This window comes from Crassostrea angulata, chromosome 7, assembly GCF_025612915.1.
Source record: "Crassostrea angulata isolate pt1a10 chromosome 7, ASM2561291v2, whole genome shotgun sequence".
Lineage (NCBI taxonomy): Eukaryota > Metazoa > Mollusca > Bivalvia > Ostreida > Ostreidae > Magallana > Magallana angulata.
Window position 1 is genome coordinate 39655678 of NC_069117.1, and position 21867 is coordinate 39677544.

The following is a 21867-nucleotide window of genomic DNA, read 5'->3' on the forward strand; positions in this document are numbered from 1 at the left end:
TTTATGTCTTCCATTGTAATACACTCAGTATGAGTACCTTCTTTTAGCTTTTAGATTTTCCAGTACCCAAGACGATAAAAAAAAATTCGGAGCTTGATTAGACTTCATACTTCTTACGAATTGTACTTTTTTCGAGTTTGCCATGCAATTTCGTAAATCTCTCGGAGTTATCTTCCTTGCAATAAACCCTTATTTCCGTTGGTTCTAGATGGATCGGTTCAAAACTTGCAACTTCTCGGTGAAAATTGTCCTATGTTAAAACACAGGCATGGCATGCAGATATTCATTGAAGGGAATTACCGGGCTACGACATGAGGTCACCGTTTTTACTGGTATAGATGTAGTTTGATAGTACATTTCAACACATATAGAGGGTCTGATTTTTTAAAAATATTTGTTTTAGGTTATTTTGGGCAATTAATGTATAAATTAGATTAGAAATATGTAGGATATGAAGGATAATTTAATTTTAAAAAAATGATATTAAAGTCCCGGGGGTCTATAATCATGGGGGGGGGGGGGGGGTCGATCCTGTCCTCAAGCACCTGTGGCAGTTATAAGACCCTAACACACACAGAGTACTCACAGGTTAGAATGACTAGTTTTATTATGACGTCACAAACGTTGAACGCAATGCACAAACGTTTAACGTCAAATGCAACGTCACAAGCGAGAATCAAAGTTCAAAATATTGAATTCATTGCTTATAATTTAATTTCTTACTCTTTATTGTAAATGAAAACGGTTATTTGACCTTTAAAATGACGTAAAATTGTACAAAATTCAAACGTAACGTCAGGTGTATTGATATGTTTTTGACGTTAGTCTTACTATAACGTAGGCAACATTCTTTATACGATATAAAATATTTTTATAGCCAATCAGAAAGCACGTTACAACCAGAATTAAATTATTGACGTATAAATCGCATTTGCAGACAAGGCAACAAAGTACAAAAATGTGAATATAAGCATTATATCCTTATCTTTTGAAACGCGCGTTACTTAATTTGTATACACACCGTTGTAGTTATTAAACTAATCTATATCTTTCAAAAAATGAGGATTCAATGTTTAAATATTCATTTATGAACTAAGTTTCTGTGTTGAATTCAGAGCGAAATTTTCTAGCAATTTCAGCGAATGTAAATAGATATTTGTATCATCTCAAATATTGCCATCATAAAAACTTGAACATGAGCTAAATTTTATGGAGCAAAATCAGCTAAATGTCCCCACATCTCAATTATCGCATCTTGAATGACATAGCGAAAGGTAAATCTTAATATCAACTCCTACCTACTGATGCTTTTTTCTGCTAATAAATATGAATTATCTGCATGCTGATTATGAAATAATCGAATGTTAAAATCTTTAATACACAAATGCAATTTGCAACAATTTGGACCAAAAAAAAATCGGAGCAGTCACGTGCAGATATGTGACATCACCACACACATATATAGAAACTTTAATGCGGATCAGAGCCATAGTCTTATAAGTACGCTATATATAATGTCATGTCAACATTCATCCTAACTGATTGGATTTTTTAATTTAGGATTTGCGACCTAGGGGTTGGGTGGAGTGGGTGGGGTGGGGTGGGGGGTTAGGTGGTAAGTCCGTTCACTCACTGCAGAACGCAAAATTACTATGTGCCAGAACATACTAGTAGATCGTCATTTTCCATTAGATGTACGTTTTTGTGCAATGAAAGAAACTATATCACATTTGCTCTTTAAAAAAAAAAAATAGCAACATTAAATACGACGTAGTTCAGCTGAATAGATAGCCCATATTGACGCACATCAATATTACATTTCTTTGAAGCTTAATAACGCTATTCATTTCCACTCAGTTGATAAATCATCTTGAATGAGATTGCTTTATGATTGTGCTTAAATATTTTCCTTAAATACTATAATCTGACGCAACTTTTATTCACGACCCCACCCAACTTGAACTTTTCAGGGTGTTTTTTTTATTTGAATTCTTCCTCAATTCTAACTTTGTATTCAAGCAGATTTCAAATGAATATTTGTACTGAACATCACGAAATTAAGAGGAAGATTAGAATAATAAATTTGTGCATTATTGATATTTACTCATTATATAAAATCTATTTTGTGTACATTTCAAAAGCAATATGTACTGTCCATATAACTTCTGTGTAATTGTATTCGGAAATATTAAATAAGTGAAATCTTGATTGAGAATTGCAAAGAGATATTTTTCGCCAACCAAAATATCAGTACTATACATGTATCTGAAACACGATCAGAAACTTTGATCTCTTTGAAAGGTCCTCCAAAATATATCCACGGTTTTAAGTACCTGAATGAAGGCGTGGACGTAACACATGGAGATGGGTTTGGTTTTTTTTTTGTCCAATGCAGAGTTGACATTCCAGTCCGATTGCTGAAAGTATATCTCGATCGCGATACTCCATTGGTCTAGATTAGTTGCACACCGCGTTGGTTTAGGTGTGAAAGTATCGGATTTGTATGATATGGAAAATGATAGCATGATTTTGAAATTCTTATGCATGGAACAACGATGATTAATTCGCTTTTAAAAAGATATGTGTTTATCAAAATTACGTTGCAGTGAAACGTGAATATAATATATGTTCGGCTCAACCTGTATCAACCGTACGATTTCCTCTGGACATTGGCAAGTCTCCATACGTAGGGGGTGGGGATGCTTTCCCTAGACCCTAGTGCCTCCTGGGTGTTCTTGACACACGGCTGTAGGGACAATTACAAGCCTGACGTACGCGTCCGCCCGTCCCGAGCGACTGAGTTTGATTGATGTTTATCATGTAATGCAGGTCTTGTCAAATAAAATACATGTATGCAGATGTATGTAGAGTCGCATTTACGTCTAGGTACATGTAATCTTACCAGAGAGAGAGAGAGAGAGAGAGAGAGAGAGAGAGAGAGAGAGAGAGAGAGAGAGAGAGAGAGAGAGAGAGAGCAAAATATAGCAATTGATCTATCCAATCTGATTGTTTAGTCCTTGTAAAATAAAAAATTAAAAAAATGAAATATGTGTTGCAAGAACATGTACATCTTTTTTTCTCAACTGTTATTTGTTCACATACATTTGTTCATTAAAAATATTTCTTATTAGAAAAAGGAATGGTTGCTACAATAATGTTTCAATGTACAAGTTTTCAAAGTGATAAGATTGTTTCAAACCAAATACTAGTAATGTATATAGATCTATTATGTCATCATTAAAGTCATTTATATAAATTCATTTTCTTTCTTCATTTGCTACAAGTTCATTTACATTTTCTTTGGAAATTTTAGCACAGAAAATAGCAAGATAAATGTACTTGTTTCGTCTTTTATTTTTCATTTTTAAAGATCCAATCTGTCATTATACACATGTATATGACTGTACAAAATGTAAAATGTAAAGACATGAATAATTTACATCACATACTCAATATTCTTTTTTTTTCATTCGATCACACACATGCACACCACCATATATTAAATCTTTTATCCGTCCATCTTCTATCCGATGAAAGTTTGATTAAAGAAAAGAAAAGAAATGAAATTATATACACTGACGACGATGAAAATGAGATTGAAAAATAACTGGAATGATAAAATTTTACTTGAATCATCCTACAGAAAATCAAAATTCAACACACATCATTTTAAACAAATCATAATTACATGACTGCAAAAATTAAAAAAAAATCACATTTTTTCATAGGAAAAAAATGCAATAACAATTAACAAGAAATATCATACATCTAGCTACAAATATGAAGCAACTGTCTATAAAATTTAAAAAGCAGTAAAAATATTGCAATATAATTTCTGAAAGACTCCTTTTGATATCTGCCGACTAGAGTGATGCACCACACAAAATGTTTGTTTTGTTCGTCTTTGTTCTTTTAATGTTTTTTTCTTTCTTCATATATTTAAAATAAAATCACCACAGGTCACTAGAAGAAATAGTCGTCCAAAAGATTTGGGTCGACATACGTAGGACGGGGTATCTTAAAGGCTCCTCCCTGCCCCAATGAGGATAAACTGTGAGAAGAAAAAAATATTAGGTTACACCTTGGAATGTTCCCCTCCAAAAAAAAACGATAGTGAGTTCGCATACATTAAGTCTTATACTATGTCCCGAGTTTTTGCTTCCACCAGTTTTTGCCTGATATTTCAATGATAGTAAATACCTTTGTGCTCAAACTACGTTCATTCACTAACATGAAAAATGTCCAGATTATCTGTTTTGAAACGCCCCTTCTACCGCTTCAGGTTTCAATACACATCCAAAAATTGAAAGTCTACGGAGAATTTGCATTGCATCAGCCATTAATAAGCCCGGATGATAATGTTAAAAATTGCGCGATGTATTCCGAGTGTATTCCGAATGGAGAAAAGATGTAAACATTTCCCATTACAAATCTCCGTAAGAAAATTGTTTTCGTTCCTGTGAAAGGACTAAGTGCGGTTTTATGCAATTTTTGCCCCCCAAAATCAAAGTTTTAGAAAGAGCTTTAAAATAAGATGAAAGATAGTTAAAATCATATTGGAAATAAAGGTGTAAAAGGTTATCACCACAGTGACGTCATAACGTAGAAATGACGTCATGAATATTGCATTATTTTGATAAATTGATGTTTTGTAGCAAAATATGGGTGTTTTCCGATGGTTTTTCGACTGGGAAACATCGAGCGCAGGCTTGCTCAAGTACCATTTTTTAGTATAATATGTATAACTATCTGAAGAAAAACATATGTTAAAATTGCACTTGAGCAGACCTGCGCTCTATACTTCCGAATGCAAAATATAGAGCAAAAATGAGAATATCTTCATTTGTTTGCAACTTTGCGGGAATTAGGTCATTTAGATGACGTCATAGATAAAAAGCGAGTGAGCAATACTGACTAAAATCAAGATTAAAGTTATAGGCATCCTCTTTACAATGATTTGTGAAGATTTCATTCTTATACGATACTATTTAAAAATTGGTTGAAATCGGGGGCAGATATTTGACCAAACCGCACATAGTCCTTTTATGAGTGAAAAGGGATAATTGTTCATTGAAGATATCTTGGATATATTCCCTTTCATCGATTTCAATTGTATTTCTTTCATAGGTATGTGTATTTTTATAAAAAATCATCAAAAATTGATGGAAGCATTAACTTGGGACAGACTATAGTACTACGAAACAAACCAATTCAAATATTCACGAAAGCAAGACGTATCAGATACATGTACTTATTACATTTGTACTTACCTTTCGAGAAAAATTGGATTTTCAAAGATGGGTCCGTTTCTGAAATGCACAGGATTTAAAACATATAATAATTGAGATTTAATGTATGTATATAAAATAATGAGGAAACTGGTCGGAATACTACAAAATTGGTTTTAGTTTTTAGTTGTATTTCATAAAGTCTTACATTTCCGGATCCGGTTCAGGTTTGGGTTTTCGCCTACATTTGAGGACGGCCATGATGACTATGACAATTACTATGACGCCTATCAGAGCTCCCGAGCCCGATCCTATGTAAACAACTAAGCTACTGATTGGACTATCCTCAACTGAAAAATGAAGGAAAAAGCATGTAATGCATAAAAAAATAAATAAATTGGACTTATAAAAGTCGAAAATATCGAACGCTTTAAAGGCGTATTCATAATGATCCGGTTACACAATTAAAACCTCCTCGAAAACAAGAAAATTATGTATTAGATTTATATCAAGCTGTTAAGCTAGATCTTTATCTACATGTAATAATAGTTTGGAAAAAAAAACAACTTGATATTTATTTTGGTTGGGTCTGATTAATCATATATCAAAATAACAAACTGGAAATCATAAAATTTGCATCCATGCGGTCACTTACCGATTTTCTCCACACAGACTGGCGCTCCCACTGACCACTGCCCGTTCTCCCTGCACACAACAAAGGAGGCTCCCTGGAGGAGCTGGAAGCCCTCATAGCACCAGAACGTGGCGTTGTCACCGACAGCATAACCACTGGCGGAGCGATTCCCATTCACGGGCACCTCCAGGAACGGACACCTTACCACTGAAATATACCAGAAAATAGTTCTTTCAAAACTGAAAATTTTAAAAAATACTTGACGGGATGTTTAACATCAAAGTCTAAAGGGTTTTTTTTGGTCAAACCAAGATAAACTTTCCTTTAGTTTAAAACAAAATGTGTTACAGTAGTAAAAGAAAAGTTGACATTTTAATGTGAAAATTAAATACTCTTTATAATCTATGTATAAAGGAGATTAACTCTGTACCTTTTTGCACATCACTTTCAATTTCCTTGAATTTCTCAATGAACTTCATGGTCCCTTTGGCAATTTTTTCATTTCCGGTCACACTATAGTCATACTGGCATTGTTTATTATCACCACACAACTCTAGCACAACAGAAAAGTTCAATTCCGGATTTCTTATCTCCTCCAGAAAAATCGGTTCATAGTTAATTGCATTGTTTACTGTCCCTGAACGATTGAACAGCGATTCGTTTCCTTGTACCTCCCCTGTAAATATAATAAAATGCATCAGAAGTGAACACTGTTTAGTTCAATTACAACAGAGAGAGGGGGGGGGGGAGGAATTTCGTTCTTCCTTAGTTAATAACTCAAGTACCATATAAATATACATGTATCATATTGTGCTATAATGGTCCTCGTTTTGTTTGGTTAAAGTGAGGCGAAAATAAAACCCCAGCAAAAAACGTTGCCGTGACGCCATTATTTTGTTCGCAAAAAATTATTTCCAATATTAAGGTGGCTCACTACACCTTGAGATATTTTCTCAAATCAGCAGAAAATTACTTGATTGTGATAGATATCATAATGGATAAGAAGTATTTAAGTCAAATAGGCAAAAAATGTGCAATTTTGGATGAAAATTACATTTTCGAAAATTTAATTCAGTAAACATGAACAAAAGCTCCAGGCGGATTCGAATTCATGATTTACGGTTCAGAAGCCCAATATTTTAACCACTCAGCTACGACGATATACAACCCAATCGAACGATATAAACAGTTTAACAAAACATTATAATCGCCGTCTTGTGACGTAGTGTCTTAAATTAAAAGTATAAGTCTCAGTGTAGTGAGGTACCTTAATTAAACTTACAAATATGGTTCAATACTATTATTCATCAACATCGGAACTCTAATGTCCAAGATAAATTAACTAAGCAATATTTTAAACTTATTAGTGATGGTTTAATAACATAAAAAAAACATTGTCAACAATAGCGATTGTAAAAATATCTGATGGGTTTTTTTTACATACAGAAATGTATTTTGCATTAATTTATATCAAATGCACAGGGCATCCTGAGAGTTTGTTTCACATAAAAAAAACTAGAAAACACCGATTAGAAACTAGGAGACAACTTACATGTCATGCCAAACTTGTAATGTAGGTCTCTCATTGAAGAGTCAGACGGCAGCACTAAATTGTGTCGAGTTATGAAGTCATCATTGTCATCTCCATTAAAATTACCAAGCAGACCACGAATCTGGCCTAAAATAAAAGGTAAAATAGGTTTAATTGAGGTCAAGGCTTCTTCTTGAATGACCTGAATTCAAACAAAAATCTTGTTAACAAGACTTTTAGTCTTAGCATCGGAAAATAAACACTGGATTGATATGTCACTCATTGCTCTTTTTTCCTTTATCCTACTTTAATTTATATTTTAAAAAATGAATTAGATTTTTAAATTTTTTTTTTTATTTTTTTTTTGGCGGGGGGTAATTTTCGTTTGCAGTTGAGTTTAGTAAGGTCAAATTAATCATCAGGCATTAAATGTCAGGTAATTCCAGGTGAATAGTAATACCTTTGTATCTCTCGCCACTGATCATGACTAGGACGTTGAGGAGATCAGCTGATACATCGACGGACACGGATAAATCCTCATTCTCAAACACAATCAGAAAGTTCACAACAGACTCGTCGTCCCCCACACTTCTCTCTAACTTCACACCGTTAAAGTTTGAGGTAGCGTCAACAACTTCTACGATTTCACTGTTCACTAAAATGTCTGTCGCCCCGTCAGACGTTTTGTAGATTTCGATCTTGTCAGAGGTTTCGGTTTTCAAGGCCAATGCAGAAAATACAGTGGCGTTTTGTAGAATTCCTAAAAATGTATGAGAAGGAGAAGAAAATGTTATGTTTGTTAAAAAAAAAGTTCGCTGCATAAAACGTTATGCCAACAGAAAAATATATGTATATTATCAAAGTGATATTTTTTTACAAAATGAATGTTAATACACTGAATATTTTCGGCTTTAATTTCGTGTTTCTAAATTTAATAGCGATTTTTTCTTTATCCAAGCAGTTTAGTATTTTTAAAACAACAACAACAATAAAAAAAATTACATCTACGCAATAAATGTGCATTTCTGGTTAAAAGAGCAACTGTAGCGATAAGCAAGCTAAGATTATTTGATCAATGAATGTTTTTATGCCAGAAACTGATAAAACTTTTTCTTGATTTTTATAAATTCTGCATGACTCACCGGCAGTGTCTCTCGTCTGAACGGCACGGACTTGCACAACCATTGAAGAATTGACGTCTTTCAGTAAGACAAAATCCCCGATACCGTTAAAAGTATAATCTTTTCTATCTAGGGTTGTCAAATGTGGATCCCCCGCTGCTTGCGCTGTGAAGATGAAAACAGACACGTCAAAAGTACATATTACCTGAAAAATTCCTAGACCAGATGTTCCTTTTCTTAAAAAAATCACTTCATTTTATATTTTTATTTTCAACAAAGAGCATTGATCGGCCTAACTTTCAATATGTCAATGCATTCCAGCCTAAATAAAATAGTTTCAGTTTGAAGAAAAGATACTTATACATTGAAGTTATTGACAAAGTCAAAATGATTTTGATTTTGTTAATCTATTAAACACAAATGATTAAATTTGTCACAAAATTTGAATTTCCGTTATGGGGTTCGTGTTTTCGAGCAGTAACTGAACAACTTATGTACTCTTGGCAAGTATTGGCTTGCAGCAATGATATTCATAAATGATGAATTATTCTGATAATGTAATTACCAGGGGTTGGAGGGGTATAGGCTTGGCACGTCGTCGGCGGTCGGAGCTTCAAGAAGCGTTGGCACAAGGAATTATTGAAAGCATACTGGCAGCACTGTAGAAAAGGCACCAAATCGTTTTGGAAGTAAGAGAAAAACGGCACCAGTTCCTCGCCCTGTGCGTGTATGTGATATCGAGATCGGGTCCCTCCTGCGTGCGGCACCTCACGTGCATCCAGAAGTTCCCCGGATGAGCTGTAGCAGCAGGTCTCTCCACTTGTAGAAAAACTGCGTAACAGGATAATAAGAATGGTGGTTACATAATTTGCTGAAGTCAACCAATTTGTTTTTTCAAGGCTATCTAAACACTTATATTTACTTTTAGGGGGGTTACTGAAAGTGTTGCGAGAGATGAAACTTCGATCAAAATTTATGATAACGCCAAAATTGTTTTGAATAGGTAATCTACGGTATCCTCAGGATACACTTGAATTTAACTTGTCAGAAGCAATATTTTCTTGATAAAGAAGATATGGTAAGTGACACCTATTAGCAATTGAAAACTGATAGATTATGGAAAACTGATAGATTATGGAAAAAAAACCAAAAAAAATGGCAATACTCACCCATGCAGAGATCTTCGAAAGCACTGGGCTGCTCCTTTGTTGTATAAACAGTTTGTGTCTATCTTGTCGTTTTGCAAATTGCACAGAGGGTCCACAAAATAGCGTCCGGTGTCACGTGACGCCTGTCTAAGGGTACACGGACACGTGGAAAGCGTATCACTAGATAGAGACGGGGACAACTTCATCCAGTTTTGACACATATTTGCAGCATCTTTAACGGTAGGCCACCTAACCGGAAACACGTCTGACCATATGGAACTGAATAAAATCAAACAGAAAAAAAATGATTTGCAATCATTTAGGAAGAGTTCTTAAAAATTAAAACAAAACATGCATGTGTTTGACATTTTTACATGTAAATTGTTTTAAACTATGATGAGTACTAATTTAATGAAACATGGATAAATGTTAATTTTTTAAAATTTGGACCGGTTTCCAAAAAATTAAAACATGCGAACAAGCTTTAAGTTAATCTTTTGTTTTAAAATATATTTTGTAACTTGATATCACATTGATTGCGCGCATGGTGTGCAAAACTTTGCAACAAGCTAGGAACATACCTGTAGCCAGCACTGATGTTGGTTCGGATGCGTAGTACTAATGACGTCATATTCTCATGCAATAAGTTCCCGTCTAATACGATGGAAGTGAATACAATGTTTGATGAATTGAGAGGAGATGAGAGGTCAAAGGATTTACTGCGAACCGTAACAAAGGATGGTTTGCTGTCATTTGAATACTAAAATATAAAAAAATACAGTTTATATCAAGATTAAACTACACGTACATAATCAAACAGAAATGAACTCAATGTCTACCCAAGTTATACGAGTATAACCTGGGTTGGGGCAGTTTACGCTTTCTAATCCGCGAAGCCGGACAAATTAACAAATTAAATTATTTAGAAATATAGTTTGAAACAATCATACATATATATTAAGATATTGAATAAAATGAATATATTTTTTTTGTGTTCAAAAACACAATGTACAAACATTTTATAAATATACCTTTCTAACGATTTCTTGGTAATATTTTTTCATTTTTTATGTGTAAAAGTTTTCAACACCTTTAGAGTTACGTGCCATAGTTCAAAAATCTATCTTCTGTAAAACAAGATCGACGCATTTAATTCAGGGGGCGTCTAATTAATCATAAAGGCTTAAAGTTTCGGATAAAATTTACATTTTAGCCTCTTTTAGAAAACACAATTAGTTAACTGTAACAGAGATGGTCAATTATCCCATTCAATTTGCCTTTTTTCCCCCCACATCTTTAGGGATCGATTCTTACATTTTCTACAACACAGTGAATTCTGAAGGGCTAATCTACAACTTGATTATCTATCGCAAACAAAGTAAACCCTCAAGATCATTATTTGAAATATTTACGAGTTTCAGGTGTGAAGATTTTGGCCGAAGAGGTACAAGAAAGGGGCTGCAAGTTTTTTTTCCGGTAATTTCACTTGCGTATTTTTAGATTATAAAAAAATAAACAGAAAATCTCTCCTGCAACGGGCAGATTTAATACGGTAATAGAATTGTTATTAAAGAGATCATGCATGTTTTCGCGATGCTTTTAAAATTCTAACTTTCAAATAGTGACGCAAGTTACTCGTGTGATAAAGATCAAACTATATATTGCTATACGATAAAAACTCCCAAACAATAAGATTTTTTGGTTTTTTAAAGTTAATCCACACCAAAAAAAACAAGCATCGTCGTACTTTTTTTTTTTTTTTTGCATTGTAATTTAGGAAAACTTCAAGAGTTTTTGGCAAAGTTGGAAGAATAGAAATGCTAAATAGTTCAGATAAAAACTTCCCCTGCATCTGTTCAATCAAAACGAGATATACAAACAGAACGAGAAGATAAGAAAAGCAAATGAGAGATTCGGGGTCCCACCCATCTTATTTATATATAACTGATCTTGAATTACAATGCAATCTTATTGTAAACGAAGGGCAACTTGAACACATAAATTTCTCAGATTTCAACTTAACTTTTTATTTCTGGAAGTTGCAGATTTTATAATGAAAACATTTTAAAATTAATATACTTGTGGATCTATTAAACCTACATGTTCTATATATAATATGTACAGAGAGCGTATATACTATTACCACACTTTTGAATTTTTCTAAATGACAAGTACATGTAATATCAACTATGAAAAGTTGGTAAGCAGAGATTATCATATATATTCTTTATTTGCACAAGACATACATCTTATGGCATAGGTTATTACATATAAATAATAGCAATATTGAAATAATGGTATGGTACATGAACATGTAAAGTACATTGATAATGTATATAAAATTAAATTTTACTAACAGGCGAAGAAACCAGAGAAATTTTTCTTAATTATCATGAATATTGAAAGCTAGATGGAGATACTTCCCCAAATTATACAGTTCTTTGAAATTTTGAACACTTAATAATTGTATAAATTTGTATACAGAAGGTTTTTTCCAATAAAATTTCTTAATATATTTTACTCGGATTTCTCTATACTGCTGATATTTCAAAACAAAATGGAATTCATCTTCAATATCTGAACAAAATTTACATAAGCGTCTTTCTTTTGGTACATTAGTGTGTCGTCCACTTTCAATTGCAAGTCTATGAGATGACAATCTAATTCTTGTAATTTGTTTCTTATATGTAGAAGGTATTGATTTTGTTAAATAATATTGTAATGAAAACTGGTCAATAATATGCTTGTAAAAATAACATCGAGATATAAGAGTATCGAGAAAGTATATTTTTTCTCATGTAAATTTGATAATTGACCAAGAGTACACAAGTACAATTAAGCAAAAAAAAAAAAAAAAAAAAAAAAGAAATACTTCGCACATAAAAATTAACGGTTAGCATCTTTTTGGCAGGTGAGCATTCTGACACAAGCCAAATAATTTAGTTTCTTGGTGTTTTAATATTCTAATTTTCAACAATTTTATTGCAAAAATGGACTAGGCCTAAAGTGAGCACAGCGCCAAAACCACTACTGGAGTGCAACTAAAAAGTTTGAAAAGAGGGCTGGCTCGTCAAAAGCACTACTGCAGATAAAAAGTACATGTACCTGATATGCCATAATGTCCAGAAACAGCGAGGGGGACGGAGTGAGGGAGGAGTTCCAAGACAAGGTCACGTTGCGACTAATGACCCAAGAGTCGGGACTGAGTCGAGTGATTTTTGGCGTCAGAGACGCTACGTTTTCTGTTTTAAAAAAAACACAAAAATAAACAAATTAATGAGCTGGAAAATACTTATTTTGGTTAAAGGTACTATTTCATTCAACTCTGACAAGGGGGGAAATATCACTGCTTCGTAAAATTGTTAAGTTGAAAGAGCATTTTTATTCACAAAGATAAAATGCTATATAGTGTACTGATGCATACGGAAGAACTTTTTTTTTTTTTAATGAGAAACTTTTTTAACTTTGAGCACAAATGATAAAGCATTATACTAATGACTTTTTACGGGCATTGAAAATAATATATAATACATATTTATCACAAATTGCATTTTTTCTGTCTTTTCAGTAAATGGATAAGCAATTTTGAAAGCTTCGAATCTTAAAAAGTACATCAGCTTGAGCTAAAAGAAACGTTATCCAAAAGTGTGGGGGATCCTTAAATAATTAAGAACAGAACATCCAATTAGCATTTCAATACACTTATGAATTTATATCAAGATGGATGAGTGCATGATTGAAGTATTATATATACTGCCGTACCTATTTGATAGGTAGAGGAGTAATTCCAACCCATTCCATATGGGTTAATCTCCAATGTCACCTGGCCTGTTCGGAAAACACTGGGCATGATGCAAGCTGCCGATATGTCATTGATAGCTGTGCATTGAAAAGTGTCATTTGTTTCTCTGATGCGGGCAAGAATGTTAAATTCTGAATTAAAACACGGTCCCGAAATTCGAATTTCCTCGCCTCCAAACATGGATCCGGATTTCGGATATATATTAATTTGTACTGAAATAGACACAAGGATATCAAATTAGAATTGATCGTTGAGGGTTTTTTTAATATATTTTTTTTTTGTTCATTTGTATAAAGTTAGGCAACTGCATGTTTAATTTGATATTCAATGTCATTACAGTTCCTATATGCGGGACTTACCAGCATGGCTACATTTTATATCCAGTATGCTGTCACCATCTACTTGGAAAACCCATTTTCCCGGAATCCCCACGTTACTTGTCCGAGTAAGATTGATGACGGCGTCCGTTTGGGCTCCCGGGATAGAGTAATAGTTCTTCTGGTCTCCGGCGTTAAAACCAGCCTGTTAAAAAAATGGGTTTACACATGTAAAAATCTAGAATGTGCGTTCCATTATTTTACTGCGTTTTCTTGTGAACAGATTTTATTTACAAAGTTGAAGTTTTTTTTATTAGTCCTGTTTTGAAATATGGTCAACGTTTTCTTGTGAATAGTAGGTGATGTAATAATTTTTTTTTCATATCGATTTGTTTATCCTGGTTTAAAACTTTCAGAAAAAAACCTAAATTTGAACTTTTAACATTTTTATTTTACGGCATTGAACGATTTTTTTGTTACCTGTGCAGGACTTCCTCCTAGACCCGTTTGGGGATCTCCCAAACTGTTACTTCCGGTAGTCCACTCGATAGTTAGATAATTAAAAATCACGAAGGACCTCTTTTCGTTCTTCACAAGAACAGTTTGAAAAGTATTAACCTGTAAAATATGGTAACAAAGAAATCAAATAAGCTTCTAATACTAACGTAGAGAAATAAAATATCCACTTTTATTAATTGATTACAATTTAGCGTTATACAGATGAAGGCTAAGAAATTTCTTTCTGTTTAGAAGGAATTGAGCTAACGATTTTTTTTTTTTTTTTACAAAACCCTTTGTTTTAGGAAGAATGACATATTTTTGATAATATTTGAACACGATCCCCTTACCTTACTGCGGCCTGACCCAACTGCTGCATAGTAGCCCACTTTATGCCAGGTAGCAATGAACACCCAGTTAGCCTGGAAGTTTCGCTGAGAGATAAAGTATTCTCGGATCTCCTCTGATGCTTTGGTCAGGAGACTCGAACTTTGGTCCTGGCGGTACCACACGTTACCCTTCGACCACTCCGGACTGACGTCTACGTCGGCCCAGAATGGTGCTATCAATGGCGTATTCTCTGCCAAGGGAAATCGTTTAGGCTTGTACTCGTTTAATTGTGCATCAAAGGTTATAAGCCCATTGTTGTTAACCTAAGGAGAGAAAAAGAACATTTTTTTTATTTACACGTACAATGTATAAAACATTATGTAACATAACTGGTAACACGTTTAATCAAATTCAGATTAATAAAATATAAATTCAAACGTACATGTTAATTGGGTGTACAAACATTTCTAAAGACAGGGCAGGGTTTGCATTTAATGTCTAAGTCTATACGTATATGTAATACATGTACTTAATATATTGGGACAGAGTTTGGATTCTATATTTATGCCTCAGAATATCTTCGCGCGTTATTAAACTCTCGTTGGAAGGCGTAAGAGAGCGGATTTATATACATGTAATATATCTCTGAATAAATCAAGAGTCGATGTCCTTGTGGCTTGATGTAAGTATATATATAACGCCAGGTTCACGAGGTGCGAGTCCAGCGGCTGCATTCAATTAGCCCCAGGTAAACACTCTGGTATAGGCCGACAACGGCCACCTAGATCGTTTTATTGACAGAAGCCGGACTCCGCCTGGCTATTTCACCATTTGCCGGCGTTTTGCCCATTTCAATTGTGATCAATCATGGCTGTTGGACGTCAGGTTCTGGGTAACGATCCACATTTTTGTTGTCGGGTGTCGCAAAAATCCTTAAAGGGTGGTGACCAGAAATTATCGCGGCCTCGTTGTTGACGGGGATGACAGACGAGATTGTGTAAAAATACACAGCGATTATGAAATTTGCACAATAATTGAGTAAAAAATAAATATTGACAAACTTCTTACTTAGAAAAATGACGTCTCCAACTACAGCGGGTTACGTGTATATTCGATCAAGCCTTTATATCTTTACAAAATAGACCTTTACACCAGGTATATTTTCATTAATATCAATCACTTTCATCTTTTTAAAGTTAAGCTTTGAATTCCTTACGCTTAAACAGAATTTCACACGATGAATAAATATTTTAATTCCTAATATTTTTTTTTTGTTCTATTAAACAAACTAACTTTATGAACTCTGTCCTGTATTTTTACTTTTCAATATGTATTGATTTGAATTGGCATAAACAAAAAACAAAAATAAAGAAAAAAAATAAAGAAATCAAACTAATAGTATTTGTTTAAAAAAACAAATTCCGTTCTTTGTTGAATTAAAATATTGATTTTCATGGGGAAAAAAATTGAATATATTTTCTATTAAATGAAAGAAGATTAAGATACAAATAAGTTGAAAATCAATTTCTGTAAATATTAATAGTTCCAAGCTTTTGCAACTGGCAATATACAAATCTAGCCCCCCTTTAGTGGGCCCCAATATGCTTCACCTCTCTGCCATGTAAACAAGGGTGGAGTAAAATAGCCTCGATTTGGGTGTTAAAACAGCTTCTCTCTATTTTACAATGGATTCTTATCGGCGTTTCCGCTATCAAGGCCCGAAGAGGGGGCAAGATAAACAGAGAAGTCCACGAGGAAGTTTTGTGTGGAAAGCTTTAGCAAACAGATTCGACGACTTAGTATTTGTATAGAACTGTTTGTAGTGCATGGTGCACTGGGATATGAAGATAAACACCGATAAAGATTTTCATAAGCCCTCCCGAACTTCCAATTTCGTCGAAAACCACACTCTCTTGTTTGTCTCCATAACAAATCGAAAAATGGGCATGCTTACTGCATTTAAATATACATGTGTTGCAAAATAAAAGCGTATTTATATACCCATATTATGTCATTTGTTAGCTATTTTAGGCCCACAACTGCTACAAAATATTATATTCATATGTCTAATTTTCATTCAAAGTTAAAAATTGATATTTTATTCATATTTCCAAATTATAAACGTACAAAATATGCATCAATGCGGTTATATTAGAGGTTTAAATTACTTTAAAGTACATTCTTTAGTCGTGATCACTGCTCATTAATAAATCATCAAAGGACCCGGATAACACTTGTTTGTAAAAAAAAATTTAACTAAGATGATTACGTTTACAAAATATTTCATACGTTTAGGTGTTTTTTTTTCTTTTGGGAAGGGGGGGGGTCATTTTTTTCTGATTTCTTTTTACTCTGATATATGAACTTAGCCATGCAAGACAGAAACATAAAATTGATAGACGGAATGAGCGCCGGTAGGGGGGCTGGGATCTTAATGACCTTACACGGCACGTTAGCGGGTATTTCATCAACACTTGAATGGTCAGGGCCTTTATTGTGCGTATTCAATGTGACACAAGTCTCATAAAGTTACTGAAGACAGGCAATGGGTCTTTATTCTACAATGGAATGCGCGTACTTTACGCTAGGGACCTTCAAGCTATTACAATAGCTATTCGTATCTCACACATTGTAGAGTATATTACAAAAGAAGAAGTTAACCAATGGGGTTACGTTTTTTAAAATAAAGATCAAAGAGACCAAGCCTATCAGATGTTAATCATCTAATGATAATACAAAAAATGCATATCATGCTATTTATTTGCTTCTAAAATCTTTCGCTGCAATTCTTTAAGTATAAAAAAGATCTATTTTTAACGTTCACTTTTCAATTTCAAGTTTTTAAGAATAAAATAAAAAGGTGAGAGAAAACCTTCTTGGTATATTCATGACGTCCTTGTGACGTCATGTTACATGTACTAATTAATGGTAGTCTTGTTTCTGGCAACGAAAAGTCGTGTAAGAAAAACAAGAAAGGCGGGGAGGATTCATTAATTACTAGTTACACTGAAAAACGTGCTGACACACTGTGGCAGACGACAGAAGGTCACGTGTCTCGATTGACCTCTGCAGTGATCTATACCATAAGGTCAAACGGTATTTCATAGTGCTGGCTTGAACAAAGTGCATCTGGGGCTGGTGCTCATGTATAGATATTACTAATATAAGATTATAAGTTATTTTTTTAAGCTATATAATATTCAAAGCAATGCGTTGAAAATTTCGTCCTTGATGAAATATTTTAATAAATGTAAAATAAAACCAAAACCTTGGCCTTCCCCTTCCTCCATTTTACGTTTGAGCACAAACTGGATTTCTATGCATACGTTTTATTTATCATATTTACATTACGAATTACGTAATATTTATCTGTGAGTGATACACGACTGTATAAAGTTCTTGTTTAAATATATGACTTTCCATATTCATTTTCAAATAAACAAAATCCCCTAGTCTCTTTTTATCACTAAAAGTAAAAAATAACATTGGTAATAGATGAGCATCGAAGTTTTCGGCAACAAATCGTATTCTAGTAATAGAAAATGGCGTGTTTAGGTTGAAAAGCAGAGTAACGGCTCATTCATTCATCTTTTCATTTTTATCTTCTATCCGCGTTTTTTTCTGCAAGAAAAATTATTCACTGTAAATTAATTTCAAATAAGCTTGTTTTGTTTCGGTTTTTTTAAAATATGAAAATAACCATTAATATATTTTCCTATTGTCGCCACATTCAGGAAAATTAATGAATTCCCCCTTACGGTGCTTCCACCCATCCCATCTTCACAGAGAACCGTAAACATTCAACTTCTGCAGCAGCAGCTAACAGGAATCAATTTTGATCCAGGGATAAGTTTAAATCTTTTAAATTTCTAATAATAGCATCAAGTTGAAAGGCGGGATGAACGAGCTACCAAGTTCCTTACGTAGGCTAACGTCTAGTATTAATGAAGCAGATTATCAGTTATTGGAAGCAAAGGATTCTGTTCGTGTTTCGGTAATTATAATCACACACAAGAACCTTCGACATTAAAAATTGGCATCGAGTTCTGAAAATGGGTTTGTTTAGGAACGCCCTTTTGTTTTATTTTCTAAGAGCGTATGTTGCACCCTGAAAAAACAATAAACTTGGGTTGTAATTATTGACTATACAACCTTGCCTTTTAATTTAAAACGAAGTTTGCATGGTTATATAATGTATTACTTTACTTAAAAGCAAATTTTGTAATTTGTCTTAATAAATTTCTTCTCGAAGAAAGGAGAGTTTCTTTTCTGTAAAGACTACAACATTAAAACTGTAATTACCACTCGTCATAATTTTACTTTATCATGATATACTTGTACACATTTTCTTCCTGATTTTATACATTTATCTAACCCCTTCAAAAAACAGTGGGTTTATACGTATTGGAGATACCCAAAAATCAATCAATCCATTGATTTTATCTGAAAACTTTGGATCAGTGTCAATTTTACCAAGACCAACACAGCAAATCCACTGACCTTGGGCCTATATTGCTACTTATTGTGAAATACTTTAACTTGAGCATGACAGTTCTTTACCAAATCCAAGCTCAGTTTTTGAAATTTGTATTAAAAAAAAAAAGAGAGACAAAGAGAGAGAGAAAAGGGGGATAGAAAAACAACCAATCTTAAAAAATATTCATAAGAATTTATTTAAAAGTTTTGCATTATTGTATTGCCTTTATACCGGGGAACCATTGACTACTCGCCTACCAGACTCACGAGTACAAATATTAGTTTTCTCCCTCGCTGTTTATCTAAAGTAATTTGTGCGGTTGGAGAGACTCCTCCCTACCCCCACTTGTGTTTTATTGGGTCGGATCGTATCATTCCACTGGTTCATATAATTAACCGTTCCCTACTTTCTCCATACCGAAAGCATCTGGTTTTTTGGCTTCAAGTGCCATTTTTACTGGTGGGTTTGTTGGGTTTTTTTTCTTGTTCGGAAAAGTAAAGAAAAATTTGAAGAACACAAAATATGAAAAGATATTTTGAAAAGAATATTACATGTACTAGTTTTCGCCTCCATGACAGGGCCCTTGAGCAGTATATATACAGCTGATGTAGTCAAGGGGCAGATTGCCAGTTATTGGTGTTTTGAGTGATTACTAATAAAATGCCCCGAAAACTAGAATCTTATGACATGTGACAAGACACAATTTGTGTATCTGTGGACATTGCATCAACTTAAAAAATAGGAGGGAAAGGCCCTTAGTGAGTTCAGTCTTTAAATATCTGAATAATTTCATATATGTATGTGACTTCGTTAACTTGTTGTAGATTTGTTAAGGGTAAGCTACAGTGTATGAAGATGTAAAAGATAAAAAAACGATATATCCTATTTAAGAACAGCTGGGAATCTCTAATTACAGATAAATGAGTTATAATACACGAGGGTGTGTATCGGAATTACGGTGTTTTTGTGAACAACCTCCAAAAACTTCATAGTGACGTCATATGAATCCCAGCGTGCTGTCTGTATTTCCAAAAGACGGGGGCTTCGAAAAACAAAACAATTTGCCATCCGCCTTTAGAGTAATCTCCAAAGGGAGCGGAAATTGATTTTGACATTACATCAGGGGCATATTCAATGCACATAAACACCGTATTCATGATACATCAAAGCACTCCATCCACACGGCTTATAGCAGGTGTAAAATGCACCATTCAACCGTAAATACGGGAGTCAATCAGTGTGTTTGATTCATATAATTTTCGTCTTGCCTTGCCGGAAGCAATGGCATGTTACACACCAAATGCTCCCAGACATTAACAGATACTTACAAACAGACTAGACTTATTTCTGCCGAAGAATTTGAATGGATTCTTGAGCAGTATCTTGTGTGAGCCTCCGTCGTCGGCAGGGTCAGTTTTGTTGTCTGAAGTGGGTCTCCCGAAAGGATAAAGATCGGACACGGAGAGACTCTGGATAACCGGAAGACAACTAAATAAACACGCGTAAAAAAGAAAGACCAATTTGACAACACTTTTCCGATTACATTTCCCAACATGTGAACACATTATACACCATAGGAGGCATGGAGTTGAGAAGTACGCCCGTATCACATCCTGGCCTCCAGATGTCCAACCACATTTTTTGCCAAGACCCGGTCAGTATTTTGTAAGTTTCTGTTAGTAACAACACAGGTAGTCACGAACTTCATATATTCACACACAAATTTCACTGAATCGATTCACTTATTCCTTCACAGAAAGTTGAATAAAACCAAAACATTTCGTCCCGGCGTAGCTGCCAGTTCTCTCACTACTACTTCTCTCTTCTGCATGTACACAACACACGCGAGCCTAGTCATCCCTCTCTTTCTCTCTCTCTGCGTTATCGCTAATGTAGGTCAGGCGTTCGGCTCACTGAATAATCTCCGCGATGGGTGTGGTTCAATTTAAATGCACTGACAGATGGCAAATCACAGTGCAATAACGTCGGCCCCCTTGGCTAAGAATCGACAAATGAATATCGATATTTAAAGGTACATAGAATTGGATTACTATATTCAGGTCACATAAGTTTAAAATGAGGAAAAAGGAAGGAAAAATCAAAAGTTTGAATTTTTTACATTCCAATAATGTAGTTATTAGGGTTAGCTATCATTTTCTGATTTTGTAATCAATTCTCCGTTATTTTTGGTGTAGAAGGAGAGGGGGTGTCGAATTGAATAAAAATGACTTGAACAGCGATTATTATTGCGATGGTATAGTACAAAGCATATATATATATATATATATATATATATATATATATATATATATATATATATATATATATATATATATATATATATGTTTTCATTTTAAAGGGAAAGTTTAAATGTCTGACCTTCGTTGAAATTATATACATGTATGTGTATGCATATAAAAACATACATAAATTCACTTTTGCGTAAAATAAATATTGGCAAGAGTTTTAGATGATATCTTAAAAGATATGACATGGCCCTATGGGATTGATTTTTTTTTTCATTGCGAAAGTCATTCAGAAATTCTATCAGTTAACCCAAACAAGACATTCATTTTAGATCAGTCACACACACGCGTTTGTGGTATATTGCTTTTCTTTGTACGAGACGGCGCTTGTCTTTGTAAAAGTAATAGAAAGTCCGAAAACATATACAAGCGCCCACAGAACGCATGAACTTGGTTTTACAGCACATAAAAAGTTTTGAAAGTCGCATTCAGACCTTATCGTATGACATAAAAAGATAATTATTTGTTTGTTGAA

At 34.0% G+C, this 21867-nt stretch overlaps 1 protein-coding gene across 1 annotated transcript; it reads right to left on the reverse strand.

The window, feature by feature from the left end:
• Positions 1–3892: 3892 nt before the first annotated feature.
• On the reverse strand, positions 3893–21010 carry LOC128155512 (sushi domain-containing protein 2-like). Its single transcript, XM_052817256.1, has 17 exons — positions 20415–21010; positions 14630–14932; positions 14262–14399; positions 13824–13986; positions 13425–13676; positions 12768–12904; positions 10244–10422; positions 9684–9941; positions 9080–9345; positions 8536–8679; positions 7854–8153; positions 7415–7540; positions 6293–6538; positions 5884–6069; positions 5437–5578; positions 5271–5309; positions 3893–4051 (listed from the first exon to the last, which is right to left on the reverse strand). Exons 1-17 carry the CDS (start codon positions 20649–20651, stop codon positions 3964–3966), a joined length of 3204 nt encoding a protein of 1067 aa, XP_052673216.1. The 5' UTR covers positions 20652–21010; the 3' UTR covers positions 3893–3963.
• Positions 21011–21867: the final 857 nt, after the last annotated feature.

Bases quoted from the DNA above. Each gene is read 5' to 3' on its own strand.
- LOC128155512 (XM_052817256.1), bottom strand. From the start codon at position 20,651: ATGTGTTCACATGTTGGGAAATGTAATCGGAAAAGTGTTGTCAAATTG. The intron at 14,933-20,414 runs GTAAGTATCTGT...TTCTCTCCTTAG, and splicing joins GAAATAAGTCTAGTCTGTTT to GTTAACAACAATGGGCTTAT. The intron at 12,905-13,424 runs GTACGGCAGTAT...TTTTTAAAACAG, and splicing joins CTCCTCTACCTATCAAATAG to AAAACGTAGCGTCTCTGACG.